The sequence below is a fragment of the Sus scrofa genome, chromosome 10 (assembly GCF_054392235.1).
Source record: "Sus scrofa isolate SSC_HxYL_T2T_F1_AM1 chromosome 10, Sscrofa_HxYL_maternal_Yorkshire_Landrace_v2.0, whole genome shotgun sequence".
NCBI lineage: Eukaryota > Metazoa > Chordata > Mammalia > Artiodactyla > Suidae > Sus > Sus scrofa.
In genome coordinates, this window is record NC_139392.1 from 87,524,438 (window position 1) to 87,551,785 (window position 27,348).

At 47.1% G+C, this 27,348-nt stretch overlaps 1 protein-coding gene across 48 annotated transcripts in view; it reads right to left on the minus strand.

The window, feature by feature from the left end:
- CELF2 (CUGBP Elav-like family member 2) overlaps positions 1-27,348 on the minus strand; it is an 872,498-nt gene that overhangs the window by 301,332 nt on the left and 543,818 nt on the right. For 5 of the 48 annotated variants that reach the window (NM_001445144.1, NM_001445134.1, NM_001445135.1 and 2 more), the window contains 1 exon segment: positions 18,135-18,289. Coding sequence is in view for 11 of the 18 variants with exons in the window: in NM_001445134.1 (NP_001432063.1) it covers positions 18,135-18,208 (74 nt within the window). In the remaining 7 variants the exon portion in view is untranslated. 48 annotated transcript variants of the gene reach the window in all.

Genomic DNA, 27,348 nt, shown 5'->3' on the forward strand with positions numbered 1-27,348 from the left:
CCCCAACCTGACCTGGGCTCACCCTGCTGGGGTGGCTTGGTCCTCCCAGAGGCAGCCACCTCCAGCGGCCGAGGGACACACAGCATTGCCTATGTCTGCCTTGGGCTCCTCTTAGTTTCAGAGATGGTGCATGGCCACTGACCTGGAGGTCTGGGCACTGCCCAGCATTTTTACAGAATCCACCCAAGCCCACAAACTAACATTGCTTTGGCTTTGCTGTAAACCTCAGCTTCTGGATAACAAAGGATTTAATGGCTTCCACCTTGGCCCCTGCTCATTCATTCAACCGGGATTCCTTCTCGCTCTCTACCTTCATGGCTTTTTAAAGTAAAAGTTGCAGGGCTCAGGGACAGACGCACCTCACGATGCGACAGCTCAGTATCAGGGCAGGTCCACTTCCAAGCGGAAGTGGAAATGTCATAAAGAAATGAAATAGCCCAGGCGAGGCTGGGAGGCAACCTCATCTAGTGAAACAGCGAGTCTAACAGGTAAAGAGACACCCCTCACTTTGTTCTCAATCAATGACCAAGCCCTTCATAAAGTGCGGCCGTGGAGCTGTGGCCAACGCAAGGGTTCACAGGCAGCGTCATCACCGAGCATAAACCCTCCATCCTCCAACTCCCACGACCAATTCGAAGCTCAGGCTACTGAGGTAGAAACACACGTTCAACCAAGGACATCCCAATAGAAAACCAGAGCAAGTGCCCAGACCCAGCATTTCCCCCTCATCGCCTCGACAGGGGGGTTGAGGATCTAAGCTTCCTAGAAAAGGAAGGCTGAGAAAGACAAGCGGAGAATCCAAGACTGAGTAATGCGAGATGCCAAGCATCTAAAAGACACGCAATGCACACGTTAATGACACCACCATCCCCCGGCCGAACGGATGCCTCCCTCAGCCCCGGTGGGGAATCAGCTAACTTTAAATCCGCCCCCCTCTCGGGGTAAAACTACCAAAGGGACAGACCCGGGGATACCTACCTCCTTCTCATCAGAAACCCATCTAAGGAGCCTAAGAGAGATCAAGACACCACCAGATGGCGACACAGAGCCAGAGATGATTCTCATTTATTTCTCCGGGAGGTAGAACAACACTGCATCATAGGAATGGCCTATCTATCACTGGAATGTCTACTTTTATGTTTAATAAAAGATAAGATTAGGGAAATAAAAATTGGTCCCCATAGAAAGGTAAATATTGAGACTGAAGAAGTCTCCTGTCATTGTGCAGAACAGACCCTCAATTAGTAACTGCACCTTTGCTGTGTAAATGGCAGGGGAATGTAATTAACAATTAATAGACGCTGCCCTCAATTTAAAGCCTCCAAGGGAAGTAATTAAATTTAGTAGGAGCTGCAGCCTCTAAACAAAGATACATCACACAAATACAAAAGGCAACACAGATTTGAATAATAAATGCAAATGAGAAACAAGGTCTGACTACAGACTGAAATGATCCTAAAATTATTTTTCCTAAGAAATGTTCTCTCCAAGACGAGCGTATGAACCTCTTTTAATCTTAGGCCAAGGTCTGATATGAAGCCTGGCTGATCTTTCTTGAGTACAACCTTGCTGCCAGAGTATTTATGCATGCAGATCAGACAGCTTCCTGCTGTCTGAATTAGCGATACAAGTACCTTTCGTATCAATGCAGATACACTCGATACACACAGTGTCAACATTGCTGCCAGTGCTGGAGATCTCAAACACCGCTCTCCTTGCTGGTCGTGAAATAAAATTGCCCAGCAGACTCTGTGCAGCTCCAGAGGGTAAATTAATGCCGGCAACATGGTTATCAGCAGTCTTTAGCCTGCCTCTCTAAGCTTCTCATGGAAACATTAGGGAGCAGAAGCGTTACATCTGGCTACAGCTGCACATTACATGGTCCATTGAGACTCGGATGCTGATGGCTGCCCTGAATAACAAACAGCTGGGTATAAATGTAAAAAATCAGGAAATCGATTTTAAACACACGGATTGTACAAATCCTCTGAAGTTCCAGTGCCGAAGGAGAAAGATCAATTAGCACTGAAGAGGGCAAAAGGCATTCTGGGGATTAAAATTCAAAAATATACGTGGGCCCCCTGGGGTCATGACACCTTGGCTGGGCTCTTCTGTCGCCGCCGTTTCGTAGCAGGCAGTGTGAGGACAAAGGCAGCACCGTAGGATCATTTTCTGGCTCTCGTCACGCTTCAGCTGAACCTTAACAGAACTATTTGAGCTTTCCCAGAATGGAGAAAAGTTATTTCATGAATTTAACGGAACCGAACAGAAAGGCAGCCGCTGTAAACCTGGTCTCCGGGTGCTCCAACCCTGAACCCACGTGCTGGAGGACAGGTGACCCGACAAAGCTGTGGACAGGCGTTTGCAGGACGACAGACACGGATCAGAAAGAAACAGAAGCTAATGAGCGAGCCCATCCCCAGGCGCTCAGAGGGGGCCCGAAATGCATTAGGAACGGTGAGGAAGCTTTCCTTCAATTCTGAGTAACTTTTCTATTTCTCGGGATTTAAGGAAAGGAATCGGTCAGAGACAGGGATGCTAGAAATTGCTTTTTCTGAACATTTCAAAGCATGGATAATGACCCTTCTGTAGAAAGGTTGGGGCTAGTCCTATGTGTAGACTTTTGCAAGTTCGCCAACACGTGTATACTTAGGAAAGCTAGTGCTGCAGGATCAGACATGAGAAGGAGGGAGGACAAGTAACATCCACACGGGGACACTTTTTATAGAGTGAAAGGTGGATGCTAAGACTGACGGCGTTGGGATGACAGGTACCAACTGGGAGGATCCCAGCAAACCAGGACCCTCACTGCATTCTGAGCTCCAACTGGAGGTCCCATTTGGAATGCCACTTAAGTGGCCGTGATGTCACTGGCTTACTTTCCCTCTCCACGCCTACTCGTTCAAGGTTCTAGATCTTAGGTAAAGAGTTGGTCTACAGGAAGGTGAAGAAGCAAAAGGATAGATGGGATAAGAATCCACATTTCTCTGCTTGCACAATTAACTCTGTGGGTCACACCAGATCCAACTGGGCGTAAGGGAGCAGGAAGGACACTCTCACCCCCTCAGCCTTTTTAGGTAGAAGAGAACATCCACGCAACAGGTTTTGGTCAATGCTGTTTCTCCTCATCTCTCAAGCCACCTGGATCTTACAATCTGAATGGCCACGATCACATCTCTAAGAGACGACACTTCCTCCACTGCGTTCTTAGTAATAATACTGTGAAGGACTCTAAAAGGATCTGGGTACATCAAAAAAACAAACAAAAAAACAAACAACAACAAAAAGAGATGAGGCAATAGCGTATTTCCTTCATTTCACCGACTGGATGATAAACCAAGGTCTTTAGAAAGATTTAACAGTTCGGCTCTTATTTCCCAATGAGAAAATCCTCTATTAATCTAGTAGAAACCAAAACACACCAACAGTGCAGATGCTTCTTCACTGTAAAACAGGTTTCCCCAAAAAGAACCCAAGGGACAGACAAAAGCGCAGAATAACCACATGTTTAGCTCAAGAACTGTGGTTAGCACTCTCAAATTACGGCAGACCTAGAACATGCAGGAACTATCCAGCACGTTATAGACTTCACACCTTTGTGCTAGCTTGACGCAGAAGGTCAACTGCAACTCTTGTTCACCAGCAGGAGTTTCGGAGTTAAAAAGAAACAAAGAGAGAATGAATGGAACACAGATTTCAGTACAGAAAATGTTTAGGTGGTTTCCACAGAAGAGCTGATCGATTTGGCCAAATAATAGGTCAGTTGCAACTCATAAATCCTCAGCTCCTCAGCTGTCCGCCTTCATTTTAACTGTTCAATCTGCAGCACAAACTACGCAACTGTCATGCGCTTCCAGACTCACGCTGTACTTACTGCCCTACCGTGGAGTCAATCTGCTATTGGAGAGGCAACCAAGAAACCCCGAGAAGTAGATGCCTTGGCAAGCTAATTTACTTTGGGTCTAGGCTAATTCCACTGCTTAAAGTAAGTTCTGCTGATTGATTAGGAGTCCACGCTATTGGAAGCCCAGGTACCTACAGACATAAACACACCACCTGTTAAAAAAGAAAAAAAGCAGCCTGAACAAGGGGCAGTGTCTGTAATGCAGAGGGAATTCATGAAATACACAAATTGAGTTGCCTTCACGTACTCCTTACAATCAGGCAATTATATTACGGAGACTGGCTACGTCTCCAAATTTCCACTGCAACCAAAGCTTAATAGCTGCTACAATCCCTTAATGTTAAAAAAAACAAAAAAACATGCTCACACAATCCTTGTGGCTGTGTTGCATTACACGGAAGGCATTTTACTTAGACCCTCACATGCTCTCATTTCAGCTCTTTCGATGTTAAAACTACTGAACACAGTTGCTAACTTTACTATCAGTCTATAGCGGTCCGTCCAAAACCCAACTGTCCGTACATCTGAGTTTATGATTTATGTTAGAAAAGGTGACACACACACACACGGGAACATCTGATTCACTAGGTACACACCAGAACTAAAGGGATTTGAACTGTGCTCATCATGACCTGAGAAACACTTCTTTGATAACCTGAGGGGCTTACCTTTCAGGGAGGAACTTGATAGAACCAGGAAAGGTCTGAGCAGCCTGACTTAAGTATTTACTCAGCTCCTATTGTTGATTAATGAATGCATCACAATGCTGCTTTCTTTAGCTCTGCAAAGGGCCTAGAGAGTGACTGGCGACACTGAACCGTCAGGCAAATGACAAGTTTAATACCTTAGAAACAAACTAACAACCACTATGTCACCACTCTTCCCTCTGTGCGCTTTCCATCCAAAACCAAGGAACAGTTCCTCTTTCCTTGGTTCCCTGGATTTCAGGATGCTAATTAATGATGAGCAAAACAGTCAGGTATATGTGACACGTCAGATTCTTTTTTTTTTTTTCTTAAAAACAAAAAAACTCCAAGTGGTTTAGGCTCTCACTTAAGTTAGACATAGGGGCTTAAGTCTAGAAGAGTGAGAATGGCCAGGATGTTTTTCTTGTCCCATAGCCAGTACCTTGCAGTGGGCCCCAGGAGAGCAATTGTTTTTTCAATTACGCCCAAGGTGGGAGGCGGGACGGCTTGAAGACAACAGAATGCCACAGGATTTAACTGTATTTGCCCCAGGAAGGCAACAGTGTCTTTATCTCAAGCAGCTGTCCCAACGTGGCCCACCATGCTTGGATCTAACTCAACTTGCGTGGTTTCTAGCTTCACCTCCTGGAAATAAAGGGTCGGTGAGAGGCGGTGCCTCTGTCACAGAGTTGACAGTGGAGCCAGCAAAGCGCTAAGAGAGTCATCACATTTTCCTCCAATTTTATGATCATCATCGGGAACCCGGCATTTTGACAAAGTGTTCAAACATCAGAGAACGGCGCGGCTATCATGTAGCTGAGAGCCCCAGGCCTGGGCCTTATAGTCTGATTTCTGAAAGCCTTATAATGAGGGTGGAGTGGATATATATTCCCTTCTTTGGCTGTATTTTTGTTCAACAAAGCCTGCAATTTTCAGTCACTTGAAAATGTAATTATAGATAATGTTTGCATCCGGAGCAAGAATACATAAGCACACGGGGCACGAAAACTCCACTCAAATCTCATCCTCTTGGGTTACAATGCGTGTCTCCTGCCGAGAGTCAGGCGTTCTGACGAGCTAATATTTGGGAAGAAACGGTGTGTGGGTTGGACCAACCCGGGCATGCATTCTGCTCCAACTCTGCCATTACCCGCTCCTTTACTTGGGCTACTAACAAAGGAAACACAAATCTGGGATATGCTGAAGACCCAGAGTCCCATCAAAGGTTTATGCACTTGGAGCAAAATGCTACAGAGACGTCAAAAGCGTACAGACGCCTGAAAAGGGCTGGGGACCAGGCCTGAGTTGGCCCCAGCCGTCAATCACCTAAAATCCATTTGTTTTCTTGCGCACAGACCCACGTGTTGTACTGCCTGCTATCCTGGCCCACTTATGAAGAAGGGGATAAAAACTGCAAATAACTCTATCGAAAGGATGCTGCAGAGACGCACCCCGCGAGGGGTCCCATGGGGATGGAATGCCACCTGAGAGCCTGTTTCTAAGTCACAAGAAGGCCTCCCCTGGGCCGGAGGCACCCTGAGAAAGGCCAAGCCTTTCTCCAAAAAACTTCCTTCACAAAAACTAGCAAGTTGGAAGTAAATGGGGGGGGGGGGGAGTGGGATCCCAGGTGTCTAATGAAGTCCCCAAGAGGACCCTCTACGTGGAAGACACAGTTCTCTTAAACGCAGAGTAAGGACCCGCCTTAACCTTCAATAGTAACTGCCACCTCATCTCAGCTCTAAGTGAGCACCTGCCTCCTCCTCCTCCTCCTAAGAGACCTTGACATTGCTGTGGTGCCCCCTTTTCTTCTCATAAATCTTCTAACACTCTTGCCTTCTAGACTCAGAGTCGGTCTGGCTATAAAATAAAATCAAGAACACACACTTTATGCGAAAGAGCCCATAAAATGCCCACAATTGATTTTTAGGTCATAGCTAAGAAACGACTGCATACACAGGACCCACAGGCTCAGCTGCCAATTCACCAACTTATCCAGAAATTCCACCTGTTTATGGTCATGGAAGGATGTAGGAATCCCTCAAGAGACAAAGCAACCTTCTGGGCCAGAACGGAAGGTGGCACAAGAGAAAGATCCGAGGCTTTGGAAACAGACAGATACACACCACCACCTTCGAAAACCATCATTTCCTCGTTTGCAAAAGAAGAACAATTCAACTGACCTTACAAAACTTTTCTGAAGATTACTGATAATTTATGCAAACCCCTTAGCTTCAGGGCTGGCCCACAGTGCACCCTAAATCAAGAGCAGCTCATGTCATAAAATACGTCAGAAAGCCAACGCACGGGGAAGGCAACATCCCTTAAAGCATTAGGCATCCGAAGTAGGAGTAACACGCCAAAGAAGAAGTATGTCGTTGTCAAAGAATTATAGTTTTGTTGACACCAGGAAACCTTTTTTGGCTTCTGGGTAGACATCATCATTTTATTGAACAGACAACTCAAAATCAATTTGGATCTGAAGTACCACATTCGAGGAGACCTAAAAAAAACAAGACACAGAGGCAAGATCAAGGCCATCCCGTGGCTTCCGAGGCTGACAAGAGTCCAGTTCTGGTCCCTTTTATGAGAGCTGGACACGAAATCTTGGCCCAGCGGACAGACTGCCTACAAAAGTTAATGAGATGCGCTTGACACTCAGAAAATAAAAATGTGCTCATTTCCAAGAACTGATCAGCGTGTCCGGAAACATTTGCAGCGTCTTCGAGGCAGCTTCTTCTCTAAAGATCCTGCCAGCTTTCACCCCCAGACTCCTCCTCCTTTCCCAACCATCTCAGAAACAGCTGTCAGCTCTGACAGCGCCCAGGTTCCCAGGGCCTTGAGTGACATCCCGAGTCACCTTCATGTTAAGGGGTCTGCCACCAGAGGGGACAGATTCTGGATCCGGGAGGTCACGGTCCTGGCCTGGGGGGTTTCTCATCAACGCTTGGCCAGAGTGGGTGCTGCATTCCCCCGGCCACCGTGGAGGACAGCCCTCGACCAAGGGACGCAGACGAGGCCCTGGGCTTCCCAACCGCATGGCATCACGTCTGATCTAAAAGCAATCCAGTGACTTAGCCGGCTGGGCATGAATCTGCACACGAGCGGCAGCAGCTCTGGCCTCTCAGCACTTCAAGCACCCTCTCAGCTATGGCAGGCAAGTGCATGCCTGGGCATTAAGCAGAACAACAGACTAACTAGGAGTGCCCGCTGTGGCTCCACAAGATCGGTGGCGTCTCTGCAGCACCAGACCCTGGCCTGGCACTGTGGATTCCAAGTGAAAGTTGTGCTGTAGGTCTGTGGCTCAGATCTGACTCCTGGCCTTGGGAAGTCCATATGACCCAGGGTGGCCAAAAAAAGAAAAAAAAAAGTAAATGCAAATGACCGCATTTAGAATGGATAAGCAATGAGGTCTGGCTATATACAACAAAGGGAACTATATCCAATCGCTGGTGATAGAACATGATAGAAGGACAAGGATGTGTTTGTGTGTGTATGTATATAAATGGGTCACTCTGCTATACAGCAGAAATCGACAGTACATTGTAAATCAATTATACTTTAAAAATTAAAAAAAAAACCAATAACCACGATGAACCCTGTGGCTAGATCCACACCTCTCCCCATGGTGCTGCCTCTGAAAAAAGTCACCGATTCCTTTTCCAAGTCCTTTCTGCCTTCAGAGATTCCCCTTCTTTCTCCAGGCATCTCGTGGCCCGGGACCTAGGAGGCCGGCAGGCGGCAGGTTCTACCATATTCCCCTCCGATTTCATTGCATCAAAATTATTTTCTTAAGAGTTGGGTTTCTGCAGGGGTTAGAAGTCCCATTCCGGGAGAACCAGCCTTCATATCATGCAGCTGAGTCCCTTCCCATCAGAAAATCAAGATCTATTTCAGCCAGTGGAGAGACGGGCTTTCCCAAAGGCACCTCCGGGGAAACTGGATGGAGATATTGCTTTTTCACCCTCGTCCCAGAATGCGAGGTCTGACCACAAGTTCACAGTTGGAACACGAACTGTATTTTATTTCTCAATCATCCAGCAGAAAGAAGAGCGAAAGAGAGAAAAAGAAAATCATTCTTCTTAATGTGATCCCGGGGACTGAGCATTTTCTGAAAGTTTATATGGGAGCAATACTGCTTTATGGCTCTTTGGCTGGGACTTGAAAGCAGGAACGTTCCCAGGGAGAAAACATTAACTGGTCCGTGGTAATGAAGTCTCTCTGTATTGGATTCTCCCAGGAAAGGCAGGTGAACCTGTGGTCGCTTTTAAGGACCGTGAAACTGTTAAGATATTTCAGTTATCACTCAACTCTCCCAGTTTCACAGTAATACTGGGGGACAGGCCAGAAGCGTGTCTAATCATTCTTATTTTCTTGATGAGGAGTCTTGACAAGTCACCCGAGATGCAAAGGGGTCTCCAACCAATCAGTAGACGAGCCAGGGGAAGGGGTGAGATTGTTGGCTAGTCAAAGATACTCAGCCTTTCAAGGATGACCTTGCGACCCATTGCTGCAGGGACCCTAAGGCAACAGCCTGGTGATTCATTCTTCTCTCTCTTCCCTACCCACAGATCCCAACGCAGGGCAGGTGACCTCAACAAGCAGACACAATCCAATGGGAAGTTCTAACTCAGAATGAAAACCCACACACAGGAGTTCCCATCCTGGCTCAGCGGTAATAAACCCAACTCGTGTCCATGAGGACGAGGGTTCAACCCCTGGCCTCACTCAGTGGATTAAGATTCTGGCATTGCCATGAGCTGTGACGTAGGTCACAGACGCGGCTCAGATCTGGTGTTGCTGTGGCTGCGGTGTAGGCCGGCAGCTGCAGCTCCAATTCGACCGCTAGTCTGGGAACCTCCATGTGCCTTGGGTGCGGCCCTAAAGAGACAAAAAACAAAACAAAGAAAAAAAGAAAACCCACACATAGCCAGCAAAATTAGAATGGTTTCTACACGAAGAACAATCTTTCCTAAATTCTGCCTGAAAGAAAAGTAGATTCTGTGCCAGGTGCTCAACTAACAGGAAAAAGAAATGCTTTGCCCCTAAGTCTCCTCTTCAACCCCGCGCTTTGTGAAAGACCTCGAAATGCTTAGAAGTAAAAACCTGCTCAGAAGTGCCCCAGAAATACAGAGAAGCAACCCTGCCCATCAGCAGGTGCTGGAAGTAGGGTTTTTTTTGGCCATCCAAAAGGAAGAGAGACATGGGGAAAAAAGAGTCAGGGAAACACGAGCTTTTTGTGGAGAGAAAGCAGCATCCTGACAGGTCACATGACAGAGTAAAATAGAGGTGACCTGATATTAAGAAACAGCTTTGAGGTGGGGCTGCCAGTCCTGTCAAGCCAGCATTCCGGCCTTCCGAGGGGACATGCGTGCTGCCTTTAAGCCTGACGTCCTGGCAAGACGGCAGTGTGGACAAGGGGAGTCACAAGACGTTACCAGAATGAACTGAAGGGAATAACTGCAGTTGGAGGCCTCCTGGTGACAATTTCGAGAAGGCAAACACAGCTGCAGCAGAGCCAAATATAGCGGGTCCGAGGCAAAGACATCCATAAAGTGAATCATCCCGAAACATGCTCCCCTTATGCTCCACCAGAAAACTCAACACCGCGTCCACAGCGTAGGAAGTCAAAATAGAGCTTCGCACACAGCCACACGCAGCTGCGCCAGTGCCACTTCCTGCAAGCGACGACCGAGGGGCTTGACACGGCCCTCCTTCTCCAGGAGGTGGTTCTGGGGACGGTGTCGTGGACGGATGTGGCCCCACGTTGCAGAATTCAGGAACCTGCTTGGCAGAGGGAAAACCGACCGGCCTTAGAGAAGCCCAGGGAATCGCAGAGAAAAATAACAGAAAGACCTGGAAGAAGAGACGCAGGACAACCTCAGACAGGCTGAGGGCAAACTTCCCGAAGGGCTGTACAGGTAACGACCTGAAGGAGTCTCGGTCCAGGTCCGGGGCATCAGGAGTGCTCAGGAAAGCCAGGCCCGGCTCAAGGAATGCCCAGGAGCCCTCCACCCAGGGCATCCCCGCCTTGGCCTCCTCTTATCACCTCTCTCTCTTCTTCCCCCAAGAGGACGTGACACGCCAGACATCGCCCTGCCTCTGCTTTACTGGGAGACACCCAGCCTCGGACTCTGGAGATGCACAGAGAAAACAATGGGGTATGTGTGTGTGTGGGCGGGGGGGCTGCAGGTTTACCCCCCCCCATAGGTCCAGAAACCTCTCCTGTAACTTGAGCCTTTTCAAGATGTGCAGTGGATGTGTTGGAATCCCATCAGACACGATCAAAATTTCAAGTTCTCCCCTCAACCGTGACAAGAAGCTATGGGACCCCACGGGGATCACGTAAGACGGTGGCGGCAGCCAAAGCCAAGGGAGCAGAGTCGGGTCTGGGTGGCGCCAGCCGTGTCCACCCAAGGACACACCGGCCTGGGCGCTACGGTCACGGTCACGAGTCTGTGAAGAGTCTTCCTTCCTCCTCTAACCTGTACGATCTTGTCAGGAGCAACCTCTCAACCACAACCGAGACGCAGAAGGGGTCCTCGGGGCTGGGGGCTTTGCAGCAAAGAGGCAAAGGCCACTCAACTGGGAAGGGTCTCAGCTTTTTACCCTGAAGGAATGACAGGACTATCAGTGTCCAAAGCTGCTCTGAGGACCTGGGCCAAAGAGTCCTGAGGCCCACTTCTAGCTGCGTCTCTCAAATGAAATGTGTATTTGGTCAAGACGACAAGATTCTTCCCGAATCTTAAATTTTTCAGCGAGGTAGGGAATAGTCCGTAAACGCATGGTATGATGTATACAAATTTCGTAACTTTTAGAGCCAAGACCACTCAGTGGAAGCCGCTTTAAGGTTAAGTGAGGCCTTGTGCCCAAGATCATCTTCCATATATATGTGTACACACACACACACACACACACGTGTGCACACATTTATATACACATTTATAGCCAGGTGAATAACAGAACAGTTTGCTCTTTTTGGCTGAAAGGATCTTATTTGTGTCAGATAAAAGTGGTACAACTTCTCTGCTACAGGGGAGACCAGGAGACAGCAAGACACCATTCAAGGAAAAGGATCTAAAATACCACCTTCAAAGGTAATGAGCCCGAGTCCAGCTAGGAACGTTCCTCTGAAAAAGCATGAAAATGAAGCCTTTCGAACCCAGTATGGAAGATGAAGAATTATGCACTCCCAAGATACTAAAAAAAAAAAAAAATTTTTTTCTTACAGCCGTCCAAAAGTGATGCCAAAATGTCAAATAAATCAGCTGAAATTAATCACACTCTCTCGGAGGAGTGAGTCACCATCGTCTGCGAACCTCAGAAATCTTCGGCCCTGGTTGGGCCTAGAAATGGCAGACCCAGCAGCTGCTGGGCTGGGGGAACTCCATCTCCACAGTTAGGACACAAAGGGCCACAAACGAGCTCACCGAGGAAACAAACCTCTTTAAAACCGCTTTAATTATTAAGGCTTCAGACCCAAACACTGCACGTCCCCCACCCTGAAAGCACTGTCACGAGTCAAGGAATCCCGTATCCATCTGCATGACTCTTCCCCTTCCCTGACGGGGAAAAAAGCACAGATGGTTTAAACGGAAGTCTCCTTCTCAGAGATTTCTTTCCCTAAAATCTGACCTTAAGTAAAAGGCCGTATGAGTCTGGCAGAAGAGCTGAGAATAAGCAACCAACGTGATAGTTCAGTCCAAACGCAGCCTACACTTAATTTACAGAAAATCTTTAGGAGGGAAAAACAATTTAAAAATAGGGGGTCTAACAATTTGCCGGAAAGCTGGCTCTGAGGCACTCGTTCCAACGGAGTAATTAAAATTTAACCAAACCCCGAATCTGTACTCATCTGTCATTTCGAGAGCCACATGATTACATATTTATTAGCATTCCATGTTAAATTATCAGCTGATTTTAAAGCCTTGCTCTCGTTATCTGCATCTAACATACAATCTGTGGTTCGTAAGACAGACCCTTCATAAAACTCCGGGAGCAGCGCTGTGCAAGCATCAATCTCCAACACGCTCGCAAGGCATTTCAGCCACTGACGGGGAACTGTGTTTCTCTAAAACTAGTTGGCGTAATCGCTTTCCCCTCTGATTCCGAACAAACGGGAAGAGGGAAGGAAGCTGTGGCCAATCTCCTTGGATGTGTGCCCCTCTCTTTGAACAGTCCTTTAGGAAGAGTCTGAAGCTCACACAGTAAATGACAAAGACAGTCCCCGGGAGGAGATGCGGGATCTCCATCCCTTCGAATCTAGATTCAGAGCATGAGCATCTTGGACGGCACAATTAAGCAGTGATGATGCTAAGGGGGGATAATTATTTTACAATTACCTGCGAGCACTGCATTTACGGCGCTAATTAGTTTTTGTTTCCCACCAAGGCTTTTCCAGGAATGTGCAGCTCCGTTCCCCTTCAAGTTCAGCAAGAGCTTCTTTTTTTCTTCAGGAAAAATAAAAATGCATTTTCTGCACCGCTACCCAAGTAGCACAGCTCGGATGCTGGCTCACCCAGTACCTCCCTGAGAGTAGAAACAAACACAAGGGCTGAGGATGGGGAGGTGCTAGCGAACTGGAAATCATTCTGCCTTCCCAAAGCTTCCCTTCTGCAGTTTTGGAGAACAGATACGACACTGAGAAATCACTAACTCTTCCGGGCGACCTCATCTGCCAACACGAAGCAAAAATGCGAGCCTCCCCTGAAAAAACCAAAAAAACAAAACCCTCTAGTATTATTAATCTTCTAAGTTGGAAAGAACGACTTTTTAGGTCTGGGTGAGGTTCAGCCTAGGAAGTGAAAGACATCAATGACTTACTGATTCATCATTTTGGCTGCTGCAAACATGTTGAAAATACCCAGGTTTCCCAACAAAATGCAAAGTGAATAAGAGATGCTGAGAGCACTAACCGCCGTAAGGTCTGTTTGGAATCCGCTACAGTGACACGGGGCCCTCATCATGCATTTCTACGGGTCAGCCTCAGCAATAATCACTACGATTAGGTTATCTGGCAGCCCAAACATTATCTGTCTTCTCCTAAGAGGGGAAAGAGTGTTGATCATGTAAGAAACACCCCCACAAGGAAGGGGTACGAAGAAATGAAAAGTCTGGGGATTTATGTAAAAAAAGAGAAGGAGGCTGCAGTCTTTTACCAGAGGCCAAATATACTATTATTACAGCATGGTGGTGGTGGGGGGGGAACATTCCAAATGGTCCCATGAAATCTTAATCACTGGGTTCATATCTGAAAATCTTATCTTCTTTTCATCTTGTCTTGCAAGGTTCTTCTTCCTCCCAGCTCAGCGCATCTCAGGAACAGATGCTGGGGTTATCTCAATCCGGCAAATGACAATTAAAGAGCAATGCTCGACAATTAAAATAATACCTCTAACCCAGATCAAAGATAGCATCACTGTTAGAAAATGCCAGTGTGGGAGGAGTTTGGGGGTTTCAGGAAGCAGCTGATACCGAAATAGACACTGCGGAGAAATCCCACCTGAAAACGCCTTTTTTAAAATGGCCTTAAAGAACCATAGACACGGCCCCTCTCTGAGAATCTTCCATTTTAATTTCCTCTCCTGACTATCAAGGAATCAGGTGACAGCTCAGCACTGTATCTGATTACTGGTAATGGCATTTTCCAAATATATTTTAAATGCCATCTGTGGGTGGGGAGGAAGGGAACTCAATTCACCTTGCTGGTACTCTGTAAACCAAACAATGTTTTTGATTACAATACATCTCTTTATTTAGCTCATCAGCACATGGAATAACAGTGTGAATCTGAATCAAATCAGAGTGATCGACTCTCTAATCTAAATCAAACCAGAGTCAACCCTGGAGAGGTGAAGGTATGTGCCTCCTATAACGCTCCATCATTCTCAAGGGACAATTTTGGTTTCCCAACAAAAATCTGTCCCAGAATTCATTCACCTCCTCTCCTGGCACCTCATCAACAGGTACATATGCGTTAATTTCACACGTGCCCACACACAAGCAGACCACAGCGTTGCCACTCACTGCCGACATGGCATGGACAAGAATGCAACCTCTTTGAGCATCGTCTGTACAATGGGTGTGACACCATCCTGCAGATCCACTACGACAGAGTAAAGTGCCCCCGGTGCACAGCAGGCATTCAATGAAGGACTCAACGTTTTTGTCATTTCAGGGGGAAGCTGGTAACTGCCATCTTGGGCAGGTCCCATTGCCCCGCTGATAGTTTCTTCGTCTATAAACGGAGGGGGTCTGGTGAGCTGGTTTTCAAAGCCTCTTTTAACGAAGATGTTCCCACAACTGCCTCTGAGCGTCATGAGACCCTGACAGACATCTTCCCAGTGATGATAACCTGGGAGGACTTGACAAACAGGTAAATTCACCAAAAAGAAGAATCTACCTACACTCAGGGTAACTTTCTCCCCCTGTCAGAAAGGTTACCCCACTGAATGTGGGGGAAAAAAATAAGATTTCATTTTAATTTACTGGGAGCTGCTTCTCAGCATCTTATTGCAACGTCACAAATCTGAACTAATACTATTAAAGCTGCATTCCTAGATTTTTTTCCGCCTGTAATTTCTCATTTCCAAGGCATGAGTTCTTAGATGTACTGTTTAAAATTTTTGTTTAGGGAGTTCCCTGGTGGTCTAGTGGTTAGGATTTGGCACTTTCACCACTGTGGCCCAGGTTTAATCCCTGGTCTGGGCACTGAGATCCCACATCAGGCTGCTGTACACCGTGGCCAAAAAAAAAAAAAAATATATATATATACACACACATATACACATATATAATAAAAGTTTTGAAAGCTTTTGTTTAAAAACTCAAAAACGTTTTTAAAAAACCCCAAATGCATACCTACAATGATTCAAACGGTGAAAGGAAGACATTCATCCCCGAATCCAGTCCCAAACCACCTGCCCCAATTTATAACAGACTTTCTAAAATAGTTCTGTTTTTATTTTCCCTGTGCTTTGTGGCAAGAGATGTTCTAGAGCAACACAAAGACAACAAAATAATAATAGTTATGATTATTTCAAAGGTCCATTTGCATTTCCAGTTCTGATGGTGAACATTCAAAAACCCCACATCTTTGAGGCCTGTGTCATGACAATTCCCTACCACTGTGGAGCCTTAAATGATCTGGGCTCTTTAAACACTTGATGGCTCGTGGGGCCATCAAGCGTAATCACTCACCTCAAAAGCTATTTGTTCATCTGCCTGGAGGACTCAAACGTATTACATCTTGCAAACTTATCCAACATATTCTTAGGGGAAAACGCCATTGAAAATAGGTTCTACGGCTTTAGAAAATCAACAACCAGGAAAGCCCTGTGCTTTATTTAAGGTCCTTTTAGGAAGAGGCCAATATCCAGCTGACAGCAGTTTAGTCCAAAAGGCAACATACCACAAATGACAACTGTCTGGAAAACAATCTCCAGGCACAGTTATCTTCCCCGCTCTCCGAACATGGCGACAAGGTAAACTTCGGGGTGGATTTCAAGCATTTTCAAATTGTCTCATTCCTTCCCATACACTCCTATCCCCCAGACAGTCCCTAATGTGAGTTAATTACCACCTCTCGGAAAACATGCTACAGTATTCTCAGGGCTAAGGAGACATAAAATCATTATCTTGGAAACAAATAAAGTCATCATTTACAAATCCTCTGCTCTTCTTTTTTCTAGGTTCAATGAGGCAAGAGTTGACAAACACGGCAAACAATTTGAGTTTGATTCCAAAATAACTAACATATGGCAGAGAGGTGGGGCGAAGTTCTATCAGGGTTTGCCTAGGAGATTCCATGGCTAAGACACAAAGGCTCTATTCAGGGCAAATAGGCTGAACGAGCCACATTCATCCACCAAATGAAAAGGCCGAACTAAATTTTCATAATTAATAATTTAACTGACAAGCGATAGCATCTTTCAGAGGCCATTAACACTTCACATTCAGAGCATTCTTGGCTAGATATATCATGAACGGTCACCTAAGGAGCAGGTGACCATCAATTTAAAATCATGATCAAGCCCATTCTTTGGTTCTGCCCTGACACTCTAACATACAGAGGAGAAAACCCACAGAACTTTCCAACTAGCTAACGTGGAAACATGTATTAAATGCCTATAAAGATTTATGTGGGGGTGGGTGCAGGACCGAGATCTCCTAAAACAAATACCATGGGAATGTCACTAATCAAGATTCATTTCTCCGAGAAAACTGCCAAAGGGAAATTCAATATTTTACATTATCTGATGATCTTAGTTGGGACAATGAACCCGGCAGTGTGTACAAACCAGTTAACATTCTTAATACCGACTAGAAGGACAATTCACATTTAACAGACTTTCATCCCTCTTCCTGCCTTTTTTTTTTTTTTTTTCCTCCTCCTAAATCCTAGGGGCTCAAATAATTGGCCACTGCGGAGTTTCTCAGGAATCTCTCAGCTCATAACATTTAACATCCTAGAAAAAGAATGGAGCACGGAGCACCGTAGGGGAAAGTTAGTTGCCAAGGAAATGGATCATAAAGCTGGGAATGGCCTGAAAATTGCAAAGGCTACAGCAAAGTGCCGGAAAGAATATGAATGTTATCTTACGATGTGTACAATAGGAAACACTTTATACATACTCTTACTGAGGCTAACAGTCCCTTTTTCACTCGATTAATTGCAGCCTAGATTCACTATCACATTTCTTGCCTGACAAGAGACAACTGTGTATATTCCAAGTCCGAAATGGGCACAGACCTTTCAGACCCGCTCATTGGCAACCCCTTTGGGCTTTTCTTTTCATACCACGCCTGAAATACAAGCAGATCCGACTGCCTTGAGAGTGCCCGAGCCGATAAGAGAAACTTTTCCTATCAAGGCTAACGAGGCCCTTAAAAATGAAGACATACTTTCCTTTCCTCAGGAATCCCAGCTCTTGACTGCTCCCAATAAACTCTCATACTCCAGTTTGACGACGTGTAAAACCACCAGAATCACATTAATCATTAAATTATAGACTGCATATCAGACAAGCCACCGTGATTACGTAAAAATTACCTCTAATTTCTGCAATAGAGTACACCTGGCTCTCTTAATGCTTTATAATTATCCTCCCCTCTTTTTTCTTCCTCTCCTCTCCTTTCACTCTCCTGCCACGGGAAAGAAATCTTTGCAAAGATTAAGTCAGAGGAATCTTTGCAAAGGGATCTTTAACTGGGCCACGAGGGCTCCAGCAGCCCCGAATTTCAAATGACACGAGCGTGCACGCGCGCACCCCACCCTGGGCCGCCGCGCCCCGCTCGCCGCGCCGCCCGGACCCCACGCCCCGACCCCTCCCCCGGACCCCGCGTCCGGCTCGCGGGTCCCCGCCCCGCCCGGTCCCCGCCGCTCCTCCAGACGCGCTCCCACCTCCCCGCGTCCAGCGCCGGCTCCGCACCCCAGGGCGCGGCCGACCCGGAGCCGCCCCCCGCGTCCCCGAGGCGCAACCGCCCGCCCTCGCCCCCCGCGGGGCCCCGGGCCCGCGACCCGGCGGCGGCCGGGCGGCCACACTCACATTCTGTCGGGAACTAGCAGGCGGCCCTCGACCATCATGTCCGGGAGGAAATCCAGCTTGAAGGCAGAAGTCATGTTCACGGCGCGCGCTCTGCGCTCGGGCGCGGGGGGCGGCGGTGCGCGCGGCCGAGGGGCGGCGGCGGCGGCGGCGGCGGCGGCGGCGGCGGCGGCGGCGGCGGCGGCGGCGGCGGCGGGGGCGCAGACAGGCAGGGACAGGTGCGCGCGGCCTCCCCGCGGCGGCCGCCCGAGCCGGCACTTGTCACATTCTCTCCCCGCCCGCTCTCCGCCAATCCCCTCCGAAAGCCAGCGCCCCGGCCACGGGCTGCGGAACGCCAGGTGCGGCGAGCGGGGGCGGAGCTCCGCGCCCGCCGCGCCGCCGCTTAACCCCTGCGGGCCCGGCCGCCCGCCCCCGAGGGAGGCGGCGGCGGAGGGACCGCCCCCGGCCGGCAGCTGCCGGGCTGGGCTCGCCGCCCTCCGAGTCGCCCGCCGGCCTAGGACCCCAGCCTCCGGACAGGCACTCTCGTCCCCGCGCCGACTCTGTCCGCTGCCCCGTTCCCAGGCGCCTGGCACGAGGTCCAGTAACCACCGGTCGTGGGTTGAGTGCCACCGAATTGCCAAAGCCCCGTGCGCTCCACGATCACACCCAAAGTCCCCAACCCAAGCTACGAGAGACGACGAATCACCCCGGGGGTCGGGCGGAAGCTGCCGAAAGGCTCCGCGATGTGCTGTACAAGCGTGCCTGAACTCACAAGAGTCACTGAAATGGCATCCGTGGTTGAGCCAAAGTAAATATCAGCTAAATGGCCCGAGTGACATTTGGGGACTTTTCAGTGCTTTAACTAAAAAGATGCATCCATCTCTGCACAATTATGTGTCCTTTTGTAGCACCCTGCAAACATTAAGAAGTGTACGGGACTGCAAATAAGAAAGTGATGAATCACATGTTTTTTTTAAAGGATACAGCACAAATTGGTCATTTCCAAGTATTTAAGACAGTGATTAATAAACCAACAGAGTGGCTTCGTGAACGAGTGTGACATCTCCGATGGCCTCACAGGAAGCTTCCACACATTTCAGATTTGGGACTGACTGATGAATAGGAATTGGGAAGCAGAGCAGAACTCTCACAACGGCAAGAAGGGAGTTTAATTTTCCCGAGCGATTTGTGAAAATTCTTGAAAGATAGGTATTTATGTAGTGATGTTCTAATGTGGCTTTCTCATTATTGTTTTGCTGTTTGGTTATTTAGAGAAAAGTGTTCAAAATGTCACGAATCTGGAATCTATTAAACTTCTTTGTGGCCTATTTCACATTCGAAAGCAACCTCCTAAATTGCATGCCCGAAGTCTTAACAACTCACTTCTTTTGCCAAACATCACTTTTAATTCTATTTTGAAATCACATCCCGGGTGTAGTCACTGGTAGCCAGAGGGTTAAACAACTAAGTCACATGGAGTTAACTGCATCACGTGGAGTTAAATATACCAGACACCATGATATGGAGAAAAGATTGTTTTTATCTTTTCTCACCAATTTCTTGTGGTATAATGAGAACTGATCATCTTTAGAGGTTACGAGGGAAAATGGATATTTATATGCCAATTCAAAATCCACATATCAATTTTAAATCCAGGCGTGATGCATTGAGCAATTTGGAATAACAGGCCTGGTGTATTTGATTAAGTCCATTCATACTTAATTGACTTGATTTCCTTCTTCAGCTGAACAATATATCTGGCTTTTGACCAAGATCATTCTCATTCCAAGACAGATGTAGGGCTAGGACTAATCATTTTAAAATACTGCCTTTCTGAGGAACCAGGCCTAGGTTCATAAAGAACTGAAAAAAAAAAAAGACGCAGTAAAATGAATTCTTATGCCCCAAATGCCCCAACTTTTCCTAATAATTCTAAGCTACAGTTTTTTCCATACCCTAGCCACTGCAGGCTGCCTTTGAAATTATAAGGATTTTATTGGTCTTTCAATAACCTTAACGAAGTAATTAGCCAGATAAATGAGACAAACCTTGGCAGTTCTTGATTTTCTAGAAATTATTTATATAAATCCCAAATGTAGACAGGGAGCTGATCCCATAAGAAAATTCTTTTCAGAGCAAATGAACAGAACCGGCCTCCAGAAGAGGAGCAAAACACAATAGCAGGAATCAAAAAGAAAAATATTTTCAAATCTGATATGGAACGAGGCTCCAGGTCCATGTGCGTGCTATGAGGTCAAAAAAGCCTCATTAACGCGTACACTTCTGAAATATTTATTTTCTTTTTAATTGCATGTGAATTCGTTGGGAGACGCTGTAGGGAAGCCCTCTTACTGACTTAAGCCTTCTCAGCAGTTTGTTAAATTCGGGGCTCAAATCCCTTGAGGCAATGGTGGCTTCAAGGCAGCTCTTAATCATACCATGAGGAGGGTAAAGCAGTATGAAAGTAGGTCATAGAGGAAGAATGACAAGTGCATAGGTTATTGCCTTATTTAACGACCACAGTGTCCCAGAGTTTTCACTGCACATTTGCTTTTGCCATTTAAAGTTAGAAGCAAAATTGGGGGCAGATATAAAAGAAAACTCACTCTTGAATGAAATACACTGACAGGCGAGAACCAAGGAGAGCTTGTAGCCCGTGCTGCAGCTGAGCTTAAATAGTTTGGCTCCCAAATACATAAATAATAGAATGATCACATGGGCCCTGGATGTAGGTGCCAGAGAGACACAAACCACACCACACACACACACACACCCCCACAGGGTTTTGTTTCCATGATCACAGCACCTCCACAATAGCCGTTTTCAAAAATACAAATGTCAAAAGCTCTTGAGCTTCAAAACAAAAACAAAACAAAACCAACCAACCAAATGCCACCTGATGAAAAGCTTAAATTTCTCATTTGACTGCTCTGGCAGAAGGAAAAAAAAAAAAAGCAAAAAACATCTACAACAACTCCACGGGGCCCCCTTTTTTAATTTTCATGCCATAACAAGCCATCAGGTATCAGGTTTTGGCAGTTGGAGTTATTTTGCAGACAGCTCCGCTGGGCGGCTGCTGGGTTCAAGGAAGCTATTTTACAGCCCAGGATCTTCTCACCAGCAATGAGATGGGAGGAGGCCATCGGGCAGCCCCTCCTGGGCCTGACCTGGGGGGAACACCTCCCTGTGCTGACATCACTGGGGACCTGGGCTGCTGGGAAGAAGGCAGGTTTCTCACCATTTTAGCGTCGGTGTAAAAACCCTTAAGGGCTTCCCTATGCCCATCCTCCACCTTCGCTAATTGTCTATTTCTTTTTTTTTTTTTAATCAACTTGCTATTCATTTCCCAAACAAAAGGCCATTCAAGAATTGGAAGCACTTCAAGGGAAAGTTTCTGAATGACCTCATTTTATACGAGGCCTTCCGAGGCAATGGGGTGCCCTGAGCTGCTTTAGCACCCCTGCCCCCCTCCCGTCTCCTCGCAAACGGAGTTTCCGCCAGTGGTCACTGCCGGAGCACTGAATTATCCCTGGCAGTTTTAAAAAAAGCAAAACAAAACAGAACAAACCTCTCGAGAGAAGCAGAGCGCTCAGAAATGCACTGATACAGGGAGTGCACACACTGCTCCAACGGGAGAAATCCTATTCCCATCTCCCTCCTCATCAGTGAACCAGCACACAGGACCCTGACTGCAGATCTTTCAACATTTTTGCACAAGTTTAGACCAGAACTTAGAGACAGGGGCCTGCTCTGTTCCGGCAGATGTTTATATGCAAACAGTTCGTCTTCTTCTCCTGCAGACAACTCTGTGTGTTTGAGGACACATTTCCATTTTCTAAATCATTCCTAGGCATCATGTCACGGGGCACAATCTCTAGAAGCAGCAGGCTGGGGGCCAGGCGACTACAGGTGTGCCAGGGACACTTCCACCCTTCACGGCCACCTTCACAAAAGCGCTTTTCCCCCCATCTCTCCCCATCACATTTTCAAATTCAAATTTTATCAATATAGCTGTCACGGTGAAAACAAAACAAAACAAAAACAATGCGCGGAGGGCCATGTGGAGCAAGACAGGCCCTGGAGGGGAGTTTCGCATCACTTCCAGCCAATAAATTTGAAATCCACGGGAACTGAAAATCCACATGAATTTTAAGTACCTGGGTGAGCATCTGACTTTGTGGCCATGTGTTTGTTCTTGGCTTACCCCAGTTTCATTAGCAACTTGCAAAAATAAACAACAGTGCCTTTTTCTGTGCTTAAAAAAAAAAAAAACAAACCCTTAAGTGATACATGATAAAGATACATTTTCTCATCTCTGCAAAGAGATCCCTGAGAAAATGCTTCCATCACCAATCCTAAATTTAAAATGATTGTATTCTGCTCCCCGTCCTCCCACTTTTTGGAAAGCTTCTGGAATGGTGACGTCATCACATTCCTAAAGCGACTTGAGTAAAATCACACGCCCATCAAAATGAAATCGCCATTATTAAACTCCTATTTCCCATTTTTACAGGCATTTTCAGCCATCGCTCTCTCCACCCCAACCCCAGAACAGCTGCTAACTGGCTTTTTTTTTTTTTTTCAATCTTGGGTTTTTCTGAATTTATTTTCAATAGCGCAAAAAGGCAAAGATGGTGAATTTCTCTTCCTTCTGAAGAGACCCTCTAAGGGAAGATGGGTTCTTTGCATACATACCTTCGAGCTCGGAAAGGAGGCGCCCCTCTAGAGTTTCCAGAAGCTTCCATCCCAAGGGGATGAAATGTTAAAAGTGTGGGCCTGTCGGACCCAGAGCCCAACCAGCTCATGGCTTCCCTCTCGGACTTGGCTTTGCCTTTGCTTCCTTTCTCCATGACACCGCTGCCACCTTCCTGACTGTCCCTCACTCGGCCTTCTCTCTCTCGCTCCCTCTTTCTCTCTCAAACGGAAGCCAGACAATGCCAGAAGCTTTCCTCCACAGCTGCGTGTCTGCGGAGGCAGGTGCCCACATGAGTGGAGAGGTAGCTGGTGGCTCATCTGTCAGGGAACTCAAGTTTGCCTTGACCAAGGGCTGGTGTCCCCACTGGGAACAGCTGCCTCTGGGCGAGTCCTTCCGGGGGTGGGAGAGGGGGAGGGAAGACTCTGTCCCATGAAATGAATCAATAAGGTATGAAAATTGGGAAGGAGAAGACTAAAGAAAGGGTGGAAGGAGGAAAAAAAAAAAAAAAAAGCTGGCCTGGTGATGTGTACACGAAGGCACTCAGAAAAAAAACAAACCAAAAAACACCTCTCAGGGAAGGTCCCCGTGGCCCCTTGAAGATGCCGAGATTTGTCCAGCTGTATCAGGTCCCCTTGTCTGGTGCCAGCCTGGCGGCGGGAACAAAATGCATACCTATCCGAATGGGGTTTTCAGTTCCCTGGGAATGTGCCCTAAGACACCCCCACCCCCCATCCTGTTGTCCCCAACTGGCCAGAGGGTCTCATCTTACTGCCACGTGCTGTAAATTTGAAAAGGAGAAACTACTGCCTGACAAACCCCAACAGCTGAGTGGTAACAGCTGGGTGGCCACAGCCGTTGGCATAACATTAGGTCCAGACAGAAAGCAGCAACAGGTGGGGGTGGAAGAGAAAGGGAGTTTTAAGCCTTGCGGGGGGAGGTGGTGCCTGAGACCCCTCTTGGTGAGAATCAAAATCTGGACTTGAGAACCCCACTGGCTTGAATGTTCCTCCTTTTTCTGAACAAATACATCTTGTAGAAGAGGAACCCTTAATGAGAGCAAACGCTCGGATGCCTGTAAAACAAAACACGTGAATCTGCTTTACCCACAATGATCTCAGGACACCCCCCCCCCCCAACAAAGAGCTTTCCCTTCCAAGGATCAGAAGTCATCTGATAATGGTACCTGCAGATGATCAGACTCTTTAAGGCAAATGCTGCTTTTGCCAGAGGAGTGAAAAGGATGATGAAGATTTAAGAACCAGACGTGCTGGATTCTGCCTGTGATTCCATCAGAACAGCCTGACACTGGGACCATGTCATTTAATTTTCGGATTCGTCAGCTAGACCTTTGTCATGTGCCAGGCCATCATTTCCTGGTAGATGGCTACAAAATCAAAATCTACCGTGATCCCACAGATAAGAGGTGCCCTGTGTTAGTTAACCTAATTATTACTACAGCAATTACATAACCAAGCTATTAAGTGACACGTAGGTTGAAAATACATTAAGGTTTTGAGCACAGGAAATTTTTTTTCCCCTATAATATGGTTCAAATCTCTTAACTATTTTTAGCCCATGATAGAGGTTTTTGAAAATCCCAGCTGATTTTTCTTTAACTTGGCTTTTGATGCTAATTCCCATGAAATCCCTTAGGGGGGAAAAATTCTTCCTGAACACTGGTGTAGCTATCTACACAAGCTAAGTGGAAATGCATTATCTTGTCTCATCTCTGCAGCTGAGGGTAAACCTTTGTTACCAATCGCTTAGCCTCTCAATACTCTCTGGTACAGGCTACTGGCTACACTTGCACTCGTTCACAGGAATACCGCCAAGTGAGGGAGAAGCAGCGATGTGAGCGACCTGATAGTCCGAGGAAGAAAGGGAACCACTTAAGGATGTTGTGCAAATTTGCTTTAATAGCAAAGACAAAACCAGGCTGTTCTAACGACCACGTTCCTCTCCCGCTCCCTCACCCATCCTTCAAGCCCCGCCCCTGTATTATACACCACTTGATACTGTCTTAGCCATTCTGTTCCCTCTCTGTTTCATGCAGCTTCTTAACAACTGAGACTATGTCCTGTATAGTGTATGTGTTGCTTGGTTGGTTCTGATTACAGTATGACAAACCTTGACCCCTTATGCAGATAAAAACTCACATTTCGGTTTCATCATGCTTCAAATTTGTCTATTCTCCCTTCCAAATCTGTTCCCATTATACAGATAGAAGCTGAGAAAAGTGAAGCACAGGTGCTTTGATTCAAAGACCTCATGGACTATAAAGGAAACCAAGATGGATCCAAGTGGGAGTTGTTAGAAGCAAAAAGAAGTGTGGTTTTTTCCCTTTTTCACTGCACCACCTACTCAGTACAAAACCAGACGACACATACAAATCAAAGTGCACCGCGGAAATTCAGCACCGGGGGAAATACAACGCGTTCAAGCATCAAATCTCCAATATTTATCCTTTCACGGTGGCCAAGGAAGGAGCTTGCTTGAGTCCTGACTAAGGATCTCATCTACCCTGAGCTGTGGGTCTGGGGGCCCATTATTTTCCCTCTGTCAGACTCAGTTTTTTCATCTTTGAAATGGGAATAATATAACTGCCACGAACTCTTGGATATCTGTGAGGATTCAGTTCCATAAAAGAGATCACCGAGTGTAGTGCCAGGTACAGAGCTGATTATCAGTAAACCTTTGATTTATTCCTTGCTGCCAATCATGACACTTGCACCCCATGATCTCTGTTTAAATCTGGAACGGGCATATGGGAAGGAAAAGAGAAAGCCGGTCCTGATCCTATTGTTCACGCAGCAGTAAAGTTTTCACTGATATTTCTAAGTCCAGCAGCTCAGCCCAGAGGGGGGACGAAGGGTAGGAGGGCAGGCACCAAGCATCCCAGGGCTGGGGATGCGGGCTCCGCCCCTTTTTCATCAAGTCAGTTTCTGAAGAGAAAGTCAAAATGCATCCTAACTGCCGCCACCGGGAATTCGTGCCACCCATCACCAACTCAGTGCGTTTTCACTTACAGAGATGCTTTCTAAATCATCTCTGAACAAAGGGGGAAGCTATCTCACAGAACCCGAAAGAGAACTGGGGTCCCAGATCAAGATGGTCAAAAAGAAAGGCATGACAACGACCACCGTGTGGCAGGGGCCCCTGCAGCCCTGGATCACTGAGATGGGCAGCTTTTCAGGAGGGCGGCACCAGGTTCTCGGCACCCCTGCAAGTCACTTCACACACAAGCCGGAAGCTGGCAATGCCGCCCACAAGTTTCCACCCAGCTTTTTTTTTACCAATCGCAGCTGCAACCTTTCTCCAGATGGGGATTCAAAAAGCCACTGATACTAGAGGTGGATCAGCCTTATAACTTCCAACCTGACGCTCTTCTTGTCCATGACAAAGTTGGCTGAACCGAATGGTCATGCAGGAAAATTCTGGTTTTTGTTTTTCTCCAAGGGCACGCTGGCAAGCCCTGCTTCATAAACGGCAGTGACGTATCTCCACCGCAGGCAGCCAATCACAGGAGGGTCGGCACGGATGGGGAGGAGGTGGCAGCTGAGCTGCCCTGGTAAGACATGGCACTCTGGGCTGCTGTCACCCTCTCCCCACAGATGCCATTCCCTGCGAGCCATGTGGTCTTGACATACAAGAAAATGCCCTGGGATCTGTCCTCAGCAGAAGAAAGCTGGGAGTCAGATCAACATATCTGCACATAACAATCCCTAATGACATCGCATGACGCAGAAGGCTGCATGTGGGAACAAAGGGTGCCTCATCCCAAATCAGGGTGAACCAGCACATCTCTGAGTTGAGTAGAGGTTCAAACACACACACACACACACACACACACACACACACACGCTCTGCTGTCCCAGCCTGACCTCTGTAGATGGGTACCATGTGATCAGAAAGGTGTTTCGGCTCTAGGACACTTCGTTTTCGGGGCTTAATGGGCAACAACATTAAAACCTCACATATGCGTTCCTTCCTCCGACACTCTCTTCCCCATGTCAGTTCAGGGAAATGCCACAGATTTTAATCCTCTCCCCAAACCACTGCCTCATCTTCCCTACAGAATAAAAGTCACTGCGAAGTTAGAAAAATTCCCAAAGCCAGTAATCACCAAGAGAGAAGCAATCAATAGTTTGATGAAAGGAGAACTTCCCTGCCCCCACAAATCCCCCAGGAATTACCAAAAGGTAGAAAGAAATGCAATGAAGGCTCGTCCAGATGATCTAAGATGTCATCGCAACTGAGTGGAATACACGTGTTTCTGTCTGAAAACGTGCAGATAAAGGCCGTGGAGATGCTCCTAACGAACTGCATTCTGCTGATGACTTTTCCAGAAAGCTCTACGCCAGCGACAAAGTTGCTTGTTTCTTAGTTTCCTCGCAACCACAATTACAGCAAATCAAGGTACGTCTTTCATCGACAGGCTCTGACCCCGTAAAACGGAGCCGTCATTCCCCTGTGACACTCTTCCTTTTGTATTTTACCTTCTTTTCATCACCCTAGGTGTTTCTAGGACTGCGAGCAAGGAAC